Consider the following 22496-nt stretch of genomic DNA (forward strand, 5'->3'; position numbering starts at 1 on the left):
ATCTGTATGTTATTTATTACAGGTACTATACTATATAGCACTGACAATTTACATAAATTGTACATTCATTACAGTCCTTGCCCCCAAGGAGCTTAAGGCGCCAACATCACAAGCATACAGTACATAGGCCAATTTTTAGACAGGAGCCAATTAACCTACCAGCATGTGCCACCAGGCACAGGGAAAACATGAATACATCACACAGTTAGTGCCCAGATTGAGATTCGAACCAAGGACCCCATTGCTGCAAGGCAGGCATGTAAAACCTAAATCACCGTGCTGTCCATATAGTATACCCTATAGTGTCCTTATTGCTTATATTATTCTATATAGGATCCTAACATGTCTGCAGCTACAGGGTGATGCTATAACTCATCTGTATGTTGTGCCCCATAGTGGATATAATCTACCTCATGTCTGTTGCTACAGGTTTAATGTTACAACTCCTAAAAAAAAACCACATTTACAAGCCATTTTAATTTCCTGATCTAAATGCAGCTGCATTGTTTCCAATGGAGACCTTTACACAGGTGCAGATCAGTAAGGCCCCTTTCACACTTCTGTGGTGTGGTTTCCCTGTACCACGGGTGCAGTGCAGCTTACCTGCATGTTTGCAGCGAGTAAGCTGCGCTTTCCTATAGAGTTATGTGTCCCATGTGTTTGGTTCGCTTTACGAAAGTGCATCAAAACCCTTTCGATGGGCTGTATAATAAATGCACGTGTTCGCGTGTAATGATGCCTCTAGCTTTTCTTACATACACACGTATCTGCGCACATTTGCAAATAAAATACTGTGCACCCTGTCACTGAGCTCCTTCTCCCATCCCTGCACTGCACACAGCCTGGACACGGGCAGAAGAGCTCTTCCTCCCCACACAGCACATACTGTAGTTGAGTTTGGATTCTTTTACACAAAACCTCGATCTGCACATTGTGCAGGAATGGGAGTAGAAACTTAGCCAAGTGTCCTGCCAGCAGCGACCCCTGTCCTCTACCCTGCTGACCCTTGTCCTTGGCTCACCTGACCCCTGTACACTGCCCTGCTGACCCCTGTACACAACCTACAAACTAATAGCCTCTGTACACTGCTCTGCAAACTAATGATCCTATTCTCTGACCTGCTGACCTCCCATCCTCTGCCCCACAACATTTTATACTGCTCCCCCACATCAGATAGGCCAAATCCGGCCCTGTCTTCTGCTAGTAATTGACTAATATTGTCAATGTCCTGGTAGCTTTTGATAGGATTCAATAGGATCACCATACAGAGTTGCTGTATTATTATTATTATTATTATACAGAGCCAACAGTTTGCTCAGCGCTTTACAATATAGAGATTTGGTTTCAAGGGTAACTACTTCCAATGTTTGGGATACCTATATCAGGCTTCCAATTCAAGGATGGTAATCAATGAGCACATGGAAGAAAATAACCTGTGGTAGATTTTGCTCTTCAAGAATAATTTAGTATTGCTGATATTTCTTTAACTCCCCATGGGACCAAATGCATCGTAGCACTTGGTCCTGTTCTGAATCTGTGGCCCCTTGCACATTAAAATTACATTGTTATTTCTGTTTGTGCTGTAGTGCCACTTCAGGGTGAAACCCAATTTATGGTATGGGCATTCCTATAGTGGAGCTACAGCACTTGCCCCTTGACTTACTATTATGAATGAACAGAATTGCCTTCGCTTACCTCTTTAAAAATTATATTCTCCTTGATCATGACTTGGAACAACAATTAGGTGAAAGGTCTCTTTATCCTTTTGTTACACGTAAAGAAAACTGTGTGCTCCGGAACAACAAGTACGGCAGATCACTTTTTTTTTATTTTTTTAAGACACACCTTAAGAGGTCTGGAATTCATTCTGAAAAAAAATCAAGAAAACTAAATGAAGATCAACAAAAATGTGAGAACTTTTACCAAATAGGAAAAACCCAAAAGTTCAGACCAGGAATAAATTATTAAAAAAAACCCTCGCTCTTGAAGTTCCTGGATGAAAAAAGGTATACCATCTTATTTGAAGGTGCTTAAAGAAAACTTAACATAACTAACAATTTATATTTCTTCTGTAGGCAAATGCAAGACTATAAAGACATAATTAAAGTGGAATATTTGAACATGCAGGGAAAGCTAAATCTTGGCTTGGAAAATCTTCCCGTAAATGATGGATTAGGAAAAACATTACATTAGGGGTATATGTATAAGATTTATTAAATAACCTTAACCATCAAAAAGTATAAACACAGCTCTACTATACTTTTATAAAAAAAAAATGGCATAGTAAAAATTGAAGGTCTACATTCCCCTTGTTTTAAAACAATCGTGGAAACAGACCTGAGAGAAATTTCAATGAAGCTTATTGATATGGGATTTTTTTCTACAGCTAGACACGCTGAAGTGTAGTTATAAAAATAAACAGAAAATGAGCACAAGGGACGTTACTCACTATCATTGTGATGTGTCCCTTGTGCTACTGTTTTCTCGTTTAGGTGAATTCTTCCTGCGCAGGTGACCCCCCCACCCCCATAATCTTCTGGTGACAGAAACTCATCAAGAGTTCCCCAGTATGCCCCCCCCTTTCTGCCCAGCTACCCCATTCACAGAAGTGGTACTACAGCTTCTAGAAATGAAACACCATCTATGAATGGAGGATGGGCGGATGATTGATAGGTCCACCCCCTCCATTCATAGATCATGTTTAATTCATAGAAGCTGTAGTATGGCTATTAATGGAGGAACTGGGCAGTAGAAAACGCAGCAATAACTTGCTAGCTGCAATATCCAATATCAGCTAATTAGATTTAATTTTAGCGTAATCTGTTTAGGGAAAGGTAAAATATCAGGTGCTAAGCATTTCTGAGCTTAACACACTGATTTCTGCATGAAAGACATTAAAAAAACAAGGGGGGGGGGGGGTGTGTGTGTGTACAAGTTGCACAAGTGGCATGTTTCTTGTGGTCTTGCTGCATGAGGCGTGGATATATATTACTGGGCCAACATTTCACTATTGATGTTTTCAAGACATTAGTTTTGAGTAGAATAGAACTTTACCTATATCTCTCATCATCAAGTAATACAGGTGAAACTCAAAACATTAGAATATCGTGCAAAACTTCATTTATTTCAGTAATGCAACTTAAAAGGTGAAACTAATATATGAGATAGACTCATTACATGCAAAGCAAGATAGTTCAAGCCGTGATTTGTCATAATTGTGATGATTATGGCTTATAGCTCATGAAAACCCCAAATCCACAATCTCAGAAAATTAGAATATTGTGAAAAGGTGCAATATTCTAGGCTCAAAGTGTCCAACTCTAATCAGCTAATTAAGCCATAACACCTGCAAAGGGTTCCTGAGCCTTTAAATGGTCTCTCGGTCTGGTTAAATAGGAATCACAATCATGGGAAAGACTGCTGACCTGACAGTTGTGCAGAAAACCATCACTGACACCTTCCATAAGGAGGGAACGCCTCAAAAGGTAATTGCAAAAGAAGTTGGATGTTCCCAAAGTGCTGTATCAAAGCACATGAATAGAAAGTTGTGTGGAAGAAAAAGGTTCACAAGCAGCAGGGATGACCGCAGCCTGGAGAGGATTGTCAGGAAAAGGCCATTCAAAAAATGTTGGGGACTTTCACAAGGAGTGGACTGAGGCTGGAGTCAGTGCATCAAGAGCCACCACACACAGACGGATCCTGGACATGGGCTTCAAATGTCGTATTCCTCTTGTCAAGCCGCTCCTGAACAACAAACAACTGTTGCTCAGTGGTCCAAAGTCCTCTTTTCTGATGAGAGCAACTTTTGCATCTCATTTGGAAACCAAGGACCCAGAGCATGGAGGAGGAATCGAGAGGCACACACTGCAAGATGCTTGAAGTCCAGTGTGAAGTTTCCACAGTCCGTGTTGATTGGGGAGGCCATGTCAACTGCTGGTGTTGGTTCACTGTGCTTCATTAAGTCCAGGGTCAATGTAGCCGTCTACCAAGAGATTTTGGTGCACTTCATGCTTCCTTCCGCAGACAAGCTTTATGGGGATGCTGACTTCATTTTCCAGCAGGACTTGGCACCTGCCCACACTGCCAAAAGCACCAAAACCTGGTTCAATGACTATGGGATTACTGTGCTTGATTGGCCAGCAAACTCGCCTGACCTGAACCCCATAGAGAATCTATGGGGCATTGCCAAGAGAAAGATGAGAGACATGAGACTGAACAATGCAGAAGAGCTGAAGGCCACTATTGAAGCATCCTGGTCTTCCATAACACCTCAGCAGTGCCACAGGCTGATAGCTTCCATGCCACGCCACATTGAGGCAGTAATTGCTGCAAAAGGGGCCCAAAGCAAGTACTGAGTACATATGCATGCTTATACTTTTCAGAGGTCCGATATTGCTCTATGTACAATCCTTGCTTTATTGATTGCATGTAATATTCTAATTTTCTGAGATTGTGGATTTGGGGTTTTCATGAGCTGTAAGCCATAATCATCACAGTTATGACAAATCACGGCTTGAACTATCTTGCTTTGCATGTAATGAGTCTATCTCATATATTAGTTTCACCTTTTAAGTTGCATTACTGAAATAAATGAACTTTTGCACAATTTTTCGAGTTTCACCTATAGTATCAAGTAAATGCATATTTTTTCTGTTCTAAATCATAATTTAAGAGCAAATTCTACAAACTTGGTAAATACTTATTCTATTGTTTTGTATTTTCCAGATTCTGTTTTCCAGTAGATTGTGTTCATACCAAGACCAAGATACCTGTCAGCATAATATGACAACAGGTACTTTCATATGTTGGCGTTTCATGTATAGGGTTGAGAAACTGTCCAATTTGATGCCAAACCAGTAGACCTGTGAAAAACAGTTGAATATGATTGGTATATGAAGAAACCCCCAAATCCCGGTTTAGCATTAAAATGAATAGATCTCAGTAGTCTTGCAACTGCACCCTTGATTTGTGTTATTTTGCAGCACTTTGTAATATGTAATTTATTTTTATGGTATGTACTGTATTTAAAACATAGAACTTCTTTATGGAACATGTCAAATTAAATGTGATGAAAAATCAGAATTTGCTGGACAAGTGACTTGATTTTAACGAATGTTATACTAGGTCAGCCTGTCTCAACCTTTTTAACATGGAGGAACCCTTGAAATAACTGTTTGTCTTCAGGGAACCTCTGCTAATAATTATATTTATAGCTCACAGTACATTAGTGCAGGGGCGTCCCTAGGCAAGTGCGGGTGGTGCGCACCACACCGGTTGACACCTTTTGCATGGGGGTGACACCGGACCTGCTCCACCAGGAATGGGCTGACCGAGGGCCCGGGGTCACTACAGGGCCCCATGAGAGGCTCAGTCCATCCCTGTATGTGCCACTGCTTCAAAAAGGAAGCATTGAGGGGACGGACAGTGAGGCAGGCATTTCGGACACCTCTCCTCCTCGGAGTTTCAGCAGAGGGGCGGGTCCACATCCCTGCCACTGATGCTGAAGTCGGAGAGCTGGAGGGGTGGGCAGAGTATGCAGCAGGTCAGTGTGTAATCCCTGGACCCTGGTGACAGCACTGCAGCTTCATGTAGTAGGTAGGGGGGAAAGAGAGAAAGAGAGAGGGGAGAGAGGGGGGGAGAGAAAGAGGGCAGGGGGGGCAGTAAGAGGGCAGAGAGAGAGGGGGGGGTGTCACCAACCCTAGGGACGCCACTGCTTTAGTGTGATTGTCAGTGGGAAGAATGCGCCTTACATTTGTGGGGATGTATCCCCCATAACAGATAGCTAAAAAGATCATTGGAGTCAGTGGTTAGAAATCTCTTAGTGCTCAAGGAACCCCGAGCAACCTCTGGAGGAACCCTAGTTAAGAAACCCTGTGCTAGAGTGTTAAAGGGTGCACACCTGCCAAAAGAGACTTAAAGTCTCTTTAAGCCAAATTGGGATAACACTACCTTTATATTTGTTGCATATTCGGTTTCACTTAAAACCATTTTTAAGAAGTTCAGCTTGATTTTCTAAATGTTCTTTTCTGGAAACTCCAGCACTGAAAAATACTACTTCGTTCTTGTTTTTTTATGTGGGCTAGGGAGGTGCGTTTGCCATGATTAGGCCTGTACTGTGCTAGCAGATCTCCATTTTCAGCCATTTGTCCTATCAAAGGGTTATACATTTAGAAGCTTGCCCTCTTCATTTTATGTTAACGAGAGGGAGCTATTCCTGTCCTAAGTCCTTTTTCTGGACAGCCTTAAATTGGAGGTTATCTAGAAATGTACATACAGCTATTCCTAAATGATCTGTATAGATTTTGGAATCAAATATAGTAGGGCAATCTTTTTTGGTTAGGAAATTTTAGTTTTTAAAATGTGTGTATAGCCAAAAAAAATTTTTTTTATAAAATTCTGGATGCTTTCTTATTGCTCTCTAAAGGAAAGCTCAGTTTGTTTTGGTGAAAATTATCACAGTTGTTACCAAAACAAGGAGGTGAAGAAAAATCTTCCAGCCATAGATGTTGATGACAGTTGTCTAAAATAGGAATTTATTTCACTTTGTATCAATTTGCTCTCATTTCCTGTTGCACCACTGGTACAAGAAATGATGAGAAATCTCTCAGAAAGGACAAAGACAAAAAAAAAAAAATGTTTTATCAAAAATATGCCAGGGCTCAACAAATCCTAGGTGCCAGGTCACTATAGTGACTAGAAATTGTGTCCTGGCTCCTGGGCTTGTCAGCCTAGGTTAACATTTGTGCAGTGCGGGCAGTGGTGTAGCGTGGGGTGAGAGCACCCGGTGTGGTTCTGGTCTGGCGCTCAGGGGATGACATTGCACAGGCTACAAAGACACAAGGGAAGCACACCACTCTCACCATGCAGAGCAGTGATTCCGACAGCACCTCAGCTCGGACAGAGGCAGCGGTGGCAACAGCAGTTTGGTGAACAGGAGGCAGGGGAGGCAGTCATCTCAGGCAGCGGAGGGCCAGAGGCAGCAGCTCATTCCAGGCCATCAACAGGACAGAGCAAGCACCCGAGTAGTGGGCGGCACGAAGGTCTATGCAAGTTGCAACATGCACATAGTCACAGGAGGATAACAGGGGGTTGGGGCACGGACATACTGTGTATTCTATGGGCCATCAGATCTGCAGGACTGTTCAAACACTGTCTTGGAAATTCACTTTCAACAAATTTCTCCTTACCGTGAGCGTCCGCAGTTGGATGCGCAGCAATCCCCCATAAAGCTGTGCGAACTCCACGATTCCTGCGCCTCCAACTGGTTTAGCTTTGTTGAGATGTGGGGAAAATGGAGCTCCCGTTACCCAGGAATGATCACACGACACTCTCAGGTTGCAGTTGGAATTCACTCTGAGACTGGCTCCAACCCCAGCCTCCTGTTTTATTACAAGCACACACACGCCCCCCCAGGTCAATCCCCTCCCACAGAATAATGTATAGGGAGTGTCTATACACAGAATGTACATCCTGTTTGGAGTGTAGCATTCCCTCTTATCTATACTGGAAACCAGTTACACCAGTCCTCCCCTCCCCCATAAGCTCTCTCTGGAGAGCAAGCTCCCCATCCTTTATATACTATCATCTCCTAGTAGTATGTCCATTCCCTGTACAAGCATCCCTTAGATTAAAGAGTGTCAGTCTGTATCTGAATGGGCCCGATACGATTTTTATTAAAACACATCCATCCAGATACAGTTCAGGTCGGTAGTGGTTTGTAAGATATACATGAGCCTACACGCGGAGTTCGCACTTGCCCGGCGCCTGGCTATACGAAGTCCATGTGGTACTATGCTGCTGATATGTGGATACAGACCGGCGGCATTCGCATCGAATGCCGTGGTGGTATACACGCCGGTCTATAAGCGCAGATCTGCCATCTCATCCATTACCGAGCTGAGTACTGTAATATATACATTGTACATGCGCAGCCTTCAGAGCTTTAATAAACCACATGAGAGACATATGAATAACACTAATATATGACACATTTAAAGTTCAACCTGTAATACAAAATTTCCATGACAACACCCTCACCCATCAGAGATCCAGTCCTCCATCCACAGATCCTCAGCTATGCCATCCTGGACATCCCACTACACTGCACAGCAGATCTCCACTACAAGGCAGGTCTCCTCTTCTACAGCCAGGATCCATACAGGAAGAGAGGGCATTCACCTCTGATCTCCAGTGCAGCCACCCACAAGAGGGGCTGCATGTGCACAATACACACACGTCACAGTGGAGGTATATCACAGCAGCCAGTCCTGGACCAGTACAGGGGAGGATGCTATAAAAAGGCATAAATTACTTAAACTTTTCCCACCTCATGGGACTGGCAAGGTAAATATACGGTAAGTAATTTAAAGCTTTTATTTTATTCTGCCATTTTATACTTTGAACAGATTTAGGATCTGTTATTTTTGTTGTTGAAAATAAAGCTTTGTTCGTAATAGACTCCTAGCATTTTTAGCTGGCTCCTAGATTCAAAGCAAATGTGTCAAGCCCTGCATTATGCACATTATATAGAGTAGCCGACGGACGCACTATTAAATGAAAAAAGGTAAATATGTGGACATTAATACAAGAGGCAGCAAAAAGACAGCCTGACAAAGTGCATTACAAAATAGACATGAAGGATTCTAAACAGTATAAAGTCACAAACAGAAGGCTGCTTCGATGAAACCAGAGGAAAGAATACAGCTAGACAATGTACACCAAAAGGGGAAGCCAGGTTACATAAAAGGAAGATGATACATGGAGGTACAGTTGTGTTCAAAATAATATCAGTCAGACATCACTAACCTGATCAATCACTGTTTTTGGTAGAAATATTTCTACATGGCAAATAATTTACTAGCAGGTGTAGTAGAGTAATAGAAATCCAACAGACCCAACGGTCATGACATGCATGCTGCTGATTTTGTGTAATTGAATCACTAATTGAAAGGGGCATGTTCAAAATAATAGCAGTGTGGAGTTCTATTAGTGAGGTCATTCATTCTTTGAAAACCAGGTGGCAATTATTGCCCTTATTTAAGGAAGGAAGGCAGCAAATGTTGTACATGCTGGTTACAGTGCATTTCTCTCTGAAATTCTGAGGAAAATGGGTCGTTCCAGACATTGTTCAAAAGAACAGTGTACCTTGATTAAAAAGTTGATTGGAGAGGAGAAAACATATAAAAAAGTGCAGAAAATGATAGGCTGCTCAGCTAAAATGATTGCAAATGCTTTAAAATGGCAACCAAAACCTGAAAGACGTGGAAGAAAGCGAAAAACTACCATTCAAATTGATAGAATAGCCAAAATGGCAAGGACTCAGCCAACAATCAGCTCCAGGAAGATCAAAGAAGGTCTAAAGTTACCTGTGAGTACTGTTACAATTAGAAGACACCTATGTGAAGCCAAGCTATCTGCAAGAAGCCCCCGCAAAGTCCCGCTGTTGAAAAAAAGACAAGCACCGAAGAGGTTACAATTTGCCAAAGAGCACATTGACTGGCCTAAAGAGAAATAGCGCAACATTTTGTGGACTGATGAAAGTAAGCTTGTTCTTTTTGGGTCTAGTGGTCGGAGACAGTTTGTCAGACGACCCACAAACACTGAATTCAAGCCACAGTACACTGTGAAGACAGTGAAGCATGGTTGCGCAAGCATCATGATATGGGGATGTTTCTCATACTACGGTGTTGGGCCTATTTATCGCATACCAGAGATCATGGATCAGTTTGAATACATCAGAATACTTGAAGAGGTCATGCTGCCTTATGCTGAAGAGGAAATGCCCTTGAAATGGGTGTTCCAACAAGACAACGACCCCAAACACACCAGTAAACGTGCAACATCTTGGTTCCAGACCAACAAGATTGACGTTATGGAGTGACCAGCCCAATCCCCGGATCTTAATCCAATAGAAAACTTGTGGGGTGACAAAAAAATGCAGTTTCTGAGGCAAAACCAAGAAATAGAGAAGAACTGTGGAATGTAGTCCAATCATCCTGGGCTGGAATACCTGTTCACAGGTGCCAGAAATTGGTTGACTCCATGCAACACAGATGTACAGCAGTTCTCAGAAACAGTGCTTATACAACTAAATATTAATTAAGTGATTCAAAGGAAAGCAAAATCTTCAAAATTTTTCAGTTTATATAGTGAATGTTTGAGTTTGTAAAGAAGAATACAAACCCTGCTATTTTTTTGAAGTCTAATATTCACTTTTCTTCAATTTTTTTTAGAGGAACAACACAAATTTGATATATTTTTCTTCATGTTTTGTTGGAATAGAATGAGTAGTGTTTCCAATGCATTTGTGTGTATGGAAATAAAAGCTATTAGAAGGATTTTGAGCTTTATTCACTTTTTTCAACACACTGCTATTATTTTGAACACAACTGTACCTTACCAGTGGAGCAAAAAAGAGAGGATCAAAAAGCAGAAAAAAGGGGGGGAAAAAAAAGCAAAGAAAATAGGGAATAGGGGGTGGGAACAGGAAAAGGAAAGGGAGGTCCCAAGGGTTGCAGTAGCCAAAAAATTAGTCAGGTGGTGGTCATATCTAGATGGAGGAGCATGGTCGATCCATGGACGCCAGACCCGAAGAAATTTAACATGGGAATCTGCAAGAATAGCTGTCAGCTTTTCATTAATCACGATATCATTCATACAATGCTTAACTGCATCCATTTAAGGACAGGAAATTTTCAAGCTCTAGCTATTGTAAGTTTAGTGGCTGTGAAAACATGTGCAGCTAGTTGGCTTTCTGAGCAGAAAAGGGAGTCAATCGGTTTGTGAAGAAAAGCTTCGTCTGGGTTCTTAAAATTAGAGTGATGCAATGGACGAAGCAAGACAACCGCTGATCCAGTCTGTTCACTTGTGGATACTTCCACCAAATATGCACCATCATTTCGACTTGGGCATAGCCACGGAATCATATTGGCGAATAATTAGGGACAATGCATGTGAACATAACTGGAATGTAGTACCAACGGTAAAGAATTTTGTATGGGTTTTCCAGAATTGGAAGATGTTTTTAGAAATTGTCTATGTCATAACTTGCTAGTTCTCTGGGTCCAATTCCATTCCCAGCTCACTTTTGCAATGCTGGTGATAAATGGGGACTGGGGGTTTACGTTGGGAAAGGAGAGAGGAATATACCTTCGAGATAATGCCCGAATAATATGGGCATGATTTACAGATGCTTTCAAAGTGTCAGGCTATAGGAGGGCTGCTGGTTGCAAAGGAAGCGAGAAAAGAAGTGCCTTGTTGTGTATAACAGTAATGTTCTCGTAGAGGGATTTCATGAGAAGACTGCAAAGTTTAAAAAGCAAGAATCGTTGTAGGGGTGAAAAGAGAGTAAATATTCACAAATCCATAGTTAATGCATCACTGGAAATGCATAGGATGGTCAAGGCCGGGAGGGACCAGAGGGCAATGGAGAAGGGGTAAGTCCAACAAGGTCAAAGAGGGAAAATTTGACAATCCCAGAGTTTATGAGTAAAGGATAGGATTGGCTTTGGGGACACAGGTCTTTAGGAAGGGGAAAGCCAAGGTAGGGGAGACAGTCGAGTGGGGTAGACCTTGATAAGGGTCTATTGATGCTGGCTGCTGGGGGATCTATTGTTACTGGTGGTGGATATATTGTTGCTAGGGGGTCATTTGTTGCTGAGAGGGAACTATTGTTGCCGAGGGTCTATTGTTGTTGTTGTTGTTCCTGGCTGCAGAGAATCTATTTTACTGCTTTCTTGTTATCAATAATTGCCATACAAATTACTTTGCACCACAAAATAATACTGGGTTCTGTGTTATATAAAAGGGGAGTTACTGGGTGTTGGGTAGAATGTGGAACCAAGGCACGGTGCTCAGAGGTGATTCAGAAGAAGGGAGTTGCCACACCTATTCTCTGACAAAAAAAAGCCCTGATCATTGTAATACGGTAACGAAGACAGACCCTTTCAGGAGGTGCTAGAAAGGCCTCCACCAATATCTACAACGCAGAAACCTTTAAAGATTTGTGGTAGGGTTTGCTGAAATGCTTGCAATGTATACAGTCATTACATTTTTGCAGCAGTATATAGACTGTATTTCACAAAGAATATAAAACTAAAGGCGCCATCATTTTTACAACTAGTCTGACTGGAGAAAAATATGTCCTCCCCCCAAGATACATAGAGCAAAGCACACAAGTATTTTGTAACCAAAGTCTAAAGTAGCCCAACTTTGTGTATTAGTTCTGCTTGGATCTTAGAAGAAGGGGTGAACCCCAAAAGCTTGCCCTGAAAAACAGAATGTTAGTGCAAAAAAAAAAAGCATCATGGACAACACTCAACTGTTTTTGTTGTCACGCCCAAGAAATTTCAGCAGGATTTAATCATGAGCATTTAACAAGATCTGCCCATGTATAGCAGCCCCGTGTTATATTTTATGTAAACTGTTCAATTGTAAAGTGGCAAGTAATTACATCAGTATTGCTATAAATAAATCCCTGGCAGGCACACCCTTAGTGCCCCCTGGTTCATTTGAATAACATGATGTAACCCTTAGCTGATACTACCTTAATACCTTATAGAAGGTCATGTATGTTGCAACAGGAAATCCTATGAAATATTAGCTAAGCATGCAGTTTTGAATTTGTATATCTTAGGGTAAATTTCCATGTTGTGATGAAGTGTCAGCATGTTGCAACAAGAGCAGCGAATGCGTCAGCGTTGTAAGAGTTACTCAGAGCTCAAAATTTGTTTTCACAACTGCTGTTAGATTTTCATTTATTTAATGAACAGCATAGCTCCTCTTTTATAAGTTAAAGTTTAATAAGCTAAAGCAAAAAAAAAAAAAAAAAATTCTCCGGTAACTCTCTAGTTAATATCTACTGTATACTGTAGTTAATACCTAAAAGCTAGTATTCAGTGTTATGTTATGCCAAATATACTGTGCGCTGCATGTGCACTTGCTCCAGAGCTTAGTAAATGAGGAAAAGTTTCACTATGCAAAGAATATCCAATCACATGCAAGAAAAATAAAAAACAAAAATTTTTGTTTGCAGATGATTGAATGAAAAAAATCAGCAGCGCTTCTCATCATTTCAGAGCTTCCCCTTAGCTCTAAAGCAAGTGCACTTGCAGTGCATAGTATATTTAACTTTAGCAAAATAACCCCATTGTATTCTGGAAACAAGACCACTTTAATTGTCTGCTCCTTATTTAGAAAAAAAAAAAAAAAGTCTGCCAATACAAGGAAGCCTTTGCAACAGGGACATTTTGTGACTTTTTTTTCACAACTCTTACCCTACCAACTGCTCCCAACCACTCCAGACATAGCCCACCTTGAGGAACTACGGTCTGGTTCTCCCTATGCACTGACTGTGACCATCCACTGACAGAAACTTCTCCATGGAGACAAATATTCTCCATATACTTGATGACAGGTTGCTTTCCATTTCGATTTCTGCATTGCCATTCTATTATCTTTTCCCATTTGTGGCTGTTAAACCAAAGAAACTACACATTAGATGGCTCTCCCTGCCTTCCTTTTTGTCTACAATTTTTTTGCCTAATTCTTTCAAAACTGACAAAGAGGTTTCAAGAACTACATAAAATATACATAGTATATAAGACAAATGTTTTGGTTCTGCCATATTTGAGATCCATGATAGCTCCAGTAAAGTCAGGGATTTTTGGTAGATATGGTGATACATTAATAGCGCGTTGATTAATTGCACTTGTTGGCTGGAATTCTTCTTCAAAATCAGCCAAGCGATCCTTCAAATTCTCGTTACATTTTGTGTGGAATAGGTAGTTTTAGACATATGAAACAGTGTGAATTTATAGGTACCTGTTCTATTTGGCCATTGAGGGGAGAGATGATATGAGAAATGTCCCATGCAGATAGAATCAAACAGTGAAGGTCAAAAATTCTCTCTTTAAATGAAGTGCTATTCCAGCCTTTAAGATAGAGTATGCAAACCCTAAATCTAAATTAAAGTAGCCTGTTAACTCTAAATTCATTTGAGTACCGAAGTTAAAAAGGGGGTAAGACGCTCTTTACAGAGGATTTAATCTATAACTCCAATTCCAAAAAAGTTGGGATGTGGTGTAAAATCTGTACTAAAAACAAATGCAATGATCTGCAAATCTCATAATTCCATATTTTAATCCTAGGCTAAATTTTTAGCTTTCAGCGGTCTCACCTTGAATGACAATTGTATGGTCATGCAATACTGTACTTATATGAAGATTCTATCTTTTTTTTTTAGACCAACAGAGCTTTTTTTGGTGGTATTTAATCACCACTGAGTTTTTTTTCTATGTTTGTTATAAAATTTTGCATATAAGTAATTTTTCTTCTTCACTGATGGGGCCGCACTGATAATTAGGGCACCGATGACCAGTGCTCCGATTATCAGTGTAAAAGTGTTCTGTCAGGATTGCCGGTTATCGGCTCTCCTTTCCTACACAGTGACAGTGCGCGAAGAAAGGTAATGAAGATAACAGGCAAGTATGTTTACATGTGATCAGGTGTGATTGGACACAGCTGATCACATGATAAAGGGCCCCTGTAATTGGCCCTTTACCTCGATCTGTGATTAGCTGTGTCCAAAGCCCACAGCGATCACAGAGAGCCCAATACGTGCCCTGGGGGTGGGGTTCTGGGAGAACATCTATGGACACCCTCCCAGAACTAGATGACCGAACTGTAGCCGTCTTTTGGCTATGACATGGTTGAGAAGTAGTTAAACTGAGAAAAAGTAACATTTTAAGAAAGAAAGGTAATTTTGATATTGAAGGCAGCAACATCTCTCAAAAAAGTTGGGACAGAGCAACAAAAAGCTGGCAAAATAAGTGGTACTAACAAGGAAGAACAGGAAAAACATTTTGCAACTAATTAGGTTAATTGGAAACCGTTTAGTAACATGATTGGATACAAAAAGGGCATCTAAGAGAGTTGGAGTGTCTCGGAAGTTAAGATGGGCAGATGTTCACTATTTTTGAAAAGCTGCATCTACAAATTGTCGAACAATTTCAGAATAACGTTCCTCAACATAAAATTCCAAAGACTAAGTAAATCATCTACAATACATAATAAAAGATTGCAAGAATCTGAAGAAATCTCTGTGAGCAAGGGACAAGGCCAAAATGCAATATTTAATACCTGTAATTTTCAAGCCCTCATATGGCACTGCATTAAAAACCAGACATGATTCTGTAATGGACATCACTGCACGGGCTCAGGAATACTTCCAAAAATCACCATCTGTGAACACAGTTGCAGTGCCATCCAAAAATTCAAGGTAAATCTCTATCATGCAGAAAAGAAGCAGAAGTGGAAAACTGTTCAATGGTCAGACTAATCGAAATTTGACATTCCATGGGCAGCATCTTCTGGACTAAAGAGGAGAGGGACCTTCTGGCTTTTTAATAGCACTCAGTTCAAAAGCCTGCATCTCTGATGGTATGTGGGGTGCATTAGTATGTATGCCCATCTAGAAAGGCAGCTTCAGTGCTGAAAAATATACCCAGGTTTTAGAGCAGTATATGCCCAGGTAAGAATGGGACAACATTCCTCTCCCAAAAACTCCAGCAACTGATCTCAGTTCCCAGACATTTAGAGAGTGTTGCTAAAAGAAGAGGGGATGCTACACTGTGGTAAACATGGCCCTGTCCCAACTTTTGGAATTGGGGTTGTACTTTGCAAGCTTTTTGTTGCCCTTTCTCAACTTGAGATGTGTTGCTGCCATCAATTTCAACATTACCTTCTTTTTTTTCCTTAGTGGTACATTTTCTCAGTTTAAACAAACCCATAAAAGATGGGTTTATGAAATTTGAAAATCATTATGTAGATTTTGCAGAGCGTCTCAAAAATTTCTGGAATTAGGGTTGTACTCTAACATTAAGCAAGTCGTTAAAATTTGTCCTAAATTCATTGTCTCAAAGGAATTACACACAATTGGATTTCAGGATTTTATTTTGCTGTAGAGGAAGCTATAAAACGTTGTTTAGACCAAACGACGGCAGTAATAAAGTGGGCTAGGTAACATCATATAATGATTGATGTATGGAACATATCCCTAGCTATTCAGGAAATGTTTTGCTCTTTGAAAATTAAAAATGTGGATATCTGACAGATACAGAGGTTCCCAAGGCAGCCAATTTACACTGGTAGAAATCTTTGAGAATGTAGACATTTATTTAACAGATTATGCAGCAAGGGGAAAGAATAGAGAAATGTATAGTTTTATTTAAATGCAGAGAAGTGTTTTCTACCAGCCTAAAGCATGATTTGTAAATTTCCCTTCAGTGGTCAGAAATAATGTTGTGCCTGTTTAGAATCGGAAGTATTTTGAAAACCTCCCAGGTAAAGTAACATATTCATGTATTAAAACAACCCCCTAACAGTTTTAACTGAGTAGGTTAATAATATGCTCACAAGTACTAAAATGTTTCCTTTCGGAAATGCGTTGCTGGCTAAAGTTCAGCCCAGCTAGATCAGTAGTAGATATAAAAATCATTAATGGAGACATTGTGAAAAGATAAATTGGAGACAGGAAGAAGTGGACTTTCATGCGTAAAATGTGGTTGTAAATAAACAAGAGGAGCCTTCTGAGTGTGATGGTGATCACATGATTTACACCTTGCATTTCAGGTCATGGAGTACCCTGTGCAGAGAAAGAACAGAAGAGTTTCTGTATGAATGGAGGCATATGTTATAGCATAGGACCTAATCAACTGTGCAAGTGAGTAACTGTGTGTCCGTATAACTTAAACCAGACAGAAACTAATAATAATAATATACCAGATATATATGAAGAGGTCTTGGGGCTGGAAAGTGATTGGTCATAGGTTATGACGACTGGATGTCATCATTAATCCTTTATCTCTGAACAACAGTAATTATACATTAAGACACAGGCCAAATTCACCTTCCTGAACATGTTACACCCGTAGACTATGGGACCATTCACAAGGCGCATGCGCAGTGGGCACCCAGCTGTGAAGCTGCAACCTGTCACAGCCAGGTGCCCACACTTAAGATGCCAGCGCCAGGGACACAGGATGGCTGTGCAACCAGCTGTGGTGAGGACACTGCTGGATCGAGGGTCAGGTGAGTGTCTGTTTTTTTAAAAAGTCAGCAGCTACAGAGTGCTGCATCTATCTGAAATTTTTTACAATTTTTTACTTTTCAGAGTCAGTTAAATGTCTTTTTTGGCCCATTTTGCCTAAGGAAAAGAAGCTGCCTAATTATTATGCACACCTTGATATAGGGTGTTGATTTCCACACCCTCCCTTATTACACATATACACATCACCTTATATGCTTAAATCCAATAAGCATTCAAGTTTATACAGCTTGGAGTTGGACAATATGCATAAAAATGATCATTTGGTCAAAATACTCACTTGCCTAAGAAATGTGCCCACAGTGTAATCTGAAATCAGCACAGAGATTTGCCTACAGTGCCCTATAGTAGAGAGGCACCAACCACCAATTTCAAATGTAATAAGCAAGGACAGTATACACACATCAACAAACATAGTCTCATTAACCTAATAAGTTTGAGTTTCTCGCTGAATGCACAAGAATTGTCTGTTTCCATTGAGAGATGTGTATTTTTAGTTACATACGATTGCATTACTATGTTTATATAATCCTCCCGCGCTCAGAATGTCAACCTCTAAATATAGCCACTAACACCCTACCACATACCACAATGGACAATATTGAAATATAGTAACTTGGTGCTGCACTAATAGTTAATCTTTTGGAATAAAATAAGCAGAAAAATATTTTTCTGCTTATTTTATTCCAAAGGATTAATTATTAGCGCATTACTATGTTGTTCATAATTTACAATTCAACATAGCATTTAAATATATGTAAACTCCAACTGAATAACATTTATTTTGCTAAAGCACCTTTTTTTTCATCCTGTGTCGCATCTCAGTTCTGCCGATTGCTTGAAGCCCCTTTTACAGACATTTACTTTCTACATCAGGTACTCAAATGGTGGCTGCATGGAATATATCAGGGTGGATTTCCTGATCGTGACAACCTTTTTTTGTACACTGTAATTAGAGACAATGGTCATTATTGAGTGAAAATGATTCATGTGTTGAGTAAACTCACACGCAGTTAGTCGTCAATTTATATACTTCATATTTGTTTTCCAGATGTATTAACAACTACACAGGGGAACGTTGCGAAGGTATCCTTTTGGCTAGTGTGGAAAGAGAGCCCCAGAGTGACTTTTCCATAAATTTTCTGGTTTTAGGACTTTTTTTGGGCCTCCTATTTTTAGGTTTCATCTATTTCTGTTGCAGGTAAGCTAATACTTCAGTGACAACTCTAGACAGTTGTGTCTATAGCTTAAATCTATATTTATTTTTAAAATTTACCAAAAGGAACTTTTAATGCAATAATCAAAATTTTAATCAAAATTTTTTTTATCATGTTATCATTGTTAATCGAGGCTGCATGATGTACCAGTCAACTAAAACATTCACAAAGCATTACAGAGATTTTGCCGTTTTTAAGACACAATTTACCTAAAAGCAACCCTGAAATTGTGTTCTCAGGGTAGTATCAGTGATGCGATAGGTATGTACACATACAGTATACCCAAGACAGTCATCATACATCCTAAAACTGCATAGTTACAGTCTGGGCACATTTAATTTTGCCATGTTTTATTGATCCATATTTAGGGTCCATGCACACTGGCTTAAAAAAACCCCCAAAAAACAAGGAGTTCTCTTAGCAAAAAAACTCCCAAAAAATACAAAAACACGCTAATTTTGAGCATTTAGCATTTTTTCTGCCAAGAAAACGCTCTCAAAAACGCAAAACAGAAGGGTTTTTTTTTCTGCCTGTAAATGTGGAGCTTAAAATATACCTCTAAATGACCTAAATGTGCATGGACATTAGTTGCTTCTACAGGCAAACCACTAATCTCCTCTAGAAGCAGCATTTTTTTTAAGTCAGTGTGCATAGACCCTTGGGTTGGGTTTATTTGAGGCGGCATTAACACCCCCCCCCCCCCGCCCCCCAAGAAAAAAAAAAATTGCAGCTTACCTGTTCTTAGATGTGATGGCTGCTTTTGCTTCCTTTTTTAGGCTCTCTTTCTTCTATTTTCATCTGGTGATCCAACCAGGAATTCTGTTTTTCAGAAGCACAAGCTCTCCAGCAGAATGTATCAGTTTACATGGATGAGCCAATCCATTTACCACTGGCAGGGGTGATTAAATGATCAACTTGCATTTACTCATGTAAAACATTTATCCCAAAAGAAAAAAAACCTGTTGCTGTAAACGGACTATAAAGTTTGAGCTGGAGTTTGGCTTCCATCTTGGATGTGATGTCAGCAGCCCCAGAAGACTTAGAGATGTCACTGAAATTATAGCATTTCCTTTCCCTCCTCCCCTAACTGCTACATGAAAGGTTTTGTAAGGTGGTGAAGGGAGGGGCAGAGGAGCTGGGCCAACACAGACAGTAGACACTCCCAGAAGAGGAGAGGCTGTGACATGCAAGGAGGGAGGAGGCTATGATAGGGAATTGACTCTTGCTGGAGTGGCCATATTTCTTGCAAGTTCAGAGGCACATTGCAAGTGAATAAAGATCACTTTTTTTCTGTGCCTTTACCTGCAATTTAATGATCGTTAAGATCACTAAATTGCAGAGAAAGATCCAATTAGAATTCACTTTGAGGAAGTCAAAACAGTACAAGATTACTATGAATTGGTTTGTATGTTTTACTGCACTTAAGCCTCTACTAAAAAGGCGATGATATTAGGTCATACAGGCAAGATATGCGTGACAAAAGTTTTTTTTGGCACATTTGGGCAAACCTATGGAAGAAGGGGGTCATCCAGATATCCCAAATGCCAGCCTAATACCTAGAATGGCTTGCCAGTGGCATGTGTAACTGGTAAATTCACAATTTGTTTACGCTTTTGCCCTTAAAATCGTTACATCACGATTGACCCATGAGTTTCAGAATTCTGTCAGCCATTTGAAAGGCACTAGGTGGGAAATTATTAATTAGATGCACACTGTGGTATGACAAACTCCCACTATTCTTACTTTCTAGTTCAGGCAATATTCTTCATAACATAGGAAGTTTTTCTGCCCCGTACATAATAACTGAAGTTAGAATGACTTCTTTAATAAATGATCCCTACAGGTTCCCTTGACACTCAAATCTAACTTTGTTTTGCCCCTGTTTTGGTAATCTAATTCTACTGCTTTCTGAAAAACTTTGCAGAAGAAAATTTAAGAATCGAAGTGAAGAAGAGCCATAGTATGTGACTAATGGCATCCCAAGGGAGATCTAAATAACCCAAGGTATGCAACACAATTCTAGTGTTAATCTCCGTTAAACTGTATTTCTACTACCAATGACTGAAGTAGTTATTTGAAAACACGTCTCCCAGAAAGTATCACCGTTATTCTTTATTTTAGGAGATATAAGAAGATTGCTACTTTCCTGAAAACTCAGCCCTGATGAAGGAATTTACTACAAGTAGTAAAATGTTTTGTAAGAACACAAGTACTTTCGTGGCTCTCAAAGATTTGGGATCCAGACCCTTTGACAGGCTTTGCTGTTACATGGTTTGGGAAACTGTCCTGAAACTTTTTATGCACACACTAGCTCTCATTACATGAATGAACACTGCTTTGCTGTACTAAAAGCTGGTAATATGTAATAATTCCAGGTTTATTCCATCATGGTTTTGCAAGTAAGTATCTGATACGCACCCTAACATGAAGAAAACAGCAGGTAGATAATAAGGGCTGGTGTCAGCCTAGTGTTAGATATCAAGAAGGTGAGAGGATGCAGCTGATTCTATACGGTATGTCTTGTACACAAAAATACCAGCAGTAACTACAATCTTAGGTTACTGTTCCAGAGATTATTTTATGAGCTAGTAAGAAATAAGTGGTCTCACAGACAGACCAGCTATGACTGTAGATCTTCTAAGTCAGGTATATAGGAAATATGGAAGTGTAGTTAACAGTCTTTCTAAACCCACCACATATACTGATCACTGTATGAGGGGCATAAATCCCTCTCTCTCAAGAGAAAATGAGTGGAAAGCTCCCCCCAGCAGCGACACAGACAGCAATAAAAATCCAACAGAGGATTCATGCCCCCCTTTGTCCAAAAAAAAAAAACAAAAAGATTTGTCTGAAGTTGGCCTTTAAATATGACATTGGAGATCTTAGTGTTTGGACTGGTTGGCAAATTTTCTGTTGACTTTGTATTAGAATTCATACAAGTTCAATGTCATCCTGTACTGCGAGTTGCCGCTATAGTCTTGATGATGTTATGGTTTCTTTGATAAATATAATCAGAAATTGCTATTGATTCCTCTAAATACCCTTTATTCCAGTTGCCTTTCCAAGGTTTGCAATGTGGCTGTAAATAAAAAATTTCTAAGAAAAACCTATTTTATGATTCTTTTAGTTCAGGCACCATTCTCTTCCTTAGTCTCACAAGTATTTCCATGTTACACTATGTTTGTATGTATATTTTATATCAAATGCAATTCACTAAATACAAATCTATTCTCCAAATTCATCAAGGAGTATTGACTCAATCGTGAAAACCAAATGTTACAACAATGCTTTCTGGTAAGGATGACCATGCTTTTCAGGAACTGAAAATTCCACAATGTGATTTATACGGTTTTATTTTTATGGAGAAAAAAACTAAATCAGATTTATGCAAAACACAAAACAATTTAATTAACAAAATGAAAGAGGATCAAAATTAAGGAAACACAGCATAATGTTACAGCTGCTACAAACAGCAGGGATAGCTTCAGTTTACATTGGAACAGAACGTTGAGCATAATTTAGAAAAATGAGCAAAGGAAGATAAAAATGTCAAACCAGCCAATCATTGTCCATAACTCATTGTTGTAGTGCACTGTATATTGTCCACAAGCCATTGTTATAGCGCACAGTATGAAGAAAAAAAAATTCTCACACCTTATTACAGCTTCTCTACTGTTTTCCTCTCAAGGAAACCTTGAAATTAATTTTAGGGTTTGGGGAACCCTTGCTAAAACCAATTCATTGGGTGCTCCTTACATTGTTTGTCAGTGGGAAGAATGCCCTCCTCAAAAGTAGTGCTCAGTATGCCACCATTACAGATAGCTAAAGATCATTGGTGTCATACTGCTGACTCTGGTAAGTGTTGTTGGCCTGAAACGGTACAGTCACCATCAAATGGAAGGTCAATCAGCTACAGCTTAATGAACTCTTAGCCACTCTATAGGAACCTTAGGATTTCAGGAAATCCTTGCTGAGAATGGCCTTATTGTGTGGAATGGAATATCTGAGATGGGAACATAGTCCTGGAAAACCTCACTAGCATAAGTATACAGATAACTGTAAAATAAACACTATAAGATTTGTGATAATGCTTTGCAGTCTTCTATGCCAACATCATCTTACAAAAAGGCAGCACATTTAAGCTATTGGCACTGTAGATCTTGCTAAACAAATCC

General features: G+C 39.9%; 1 protein-coding gene across 4 annotated transcripts in view; it reads left to right on the forward strand.

Moving 5' to 3' along the window:
* The window catches only part of NRG4 (neuregulin 4), a 31151-nt gene extending 9724 nt beyond the window's left edge, over positions 1-21427 (forward strand). The window contains exons 2-7 of one of the 4 annotated variants that reach the window (XR_016306615.1): positions 1840-2006; positions 4726-4792; positions 16630-16720; positions 18156-18305; positions 19098-20325; positions 20443-21427. Coding sequence is in view for 1 of the 4 variants with exons in the window: in XM_089655299.1 (XP_089511425.1) it covers positions 4783-4792; positions 16630-16720; positions 18156-18305; positions 20246-20282 (288 nt within the window). In the remaining 3 variants the exon portion in view is untranslated. The remainder of the gene's footprint in view (positions 1-1839; positions 2007-4725; positions 4793-16629; positions 16721-18155; positions 18306-19097; positions 20326-20442) is intronic. The other 3 variants (XR_016306614.1, XR_016306613.1, XM_089655299.1) reach the window with 3 other exon arrangements.
* Positions 21428-22496: the final 1069 nt, after the last annotated feature.

The sequence above is a fragment of the Staurois parvus genome, unplaced genomic scaffold, assembly GCF_062004578.1.
Source record: "Staurois parvus isolate SC_StPar_1 unplaced genomic scaffold, SC_StPar_1.0 ptg000832l, whole genome shotgun sequence".
Taxonomy (NCBI): domain Eukaryota; kingdom Metazoa; phylum Chordata; class Amphibia; order Anura; family Ranidae; genus Staurois; species Staurois parvus.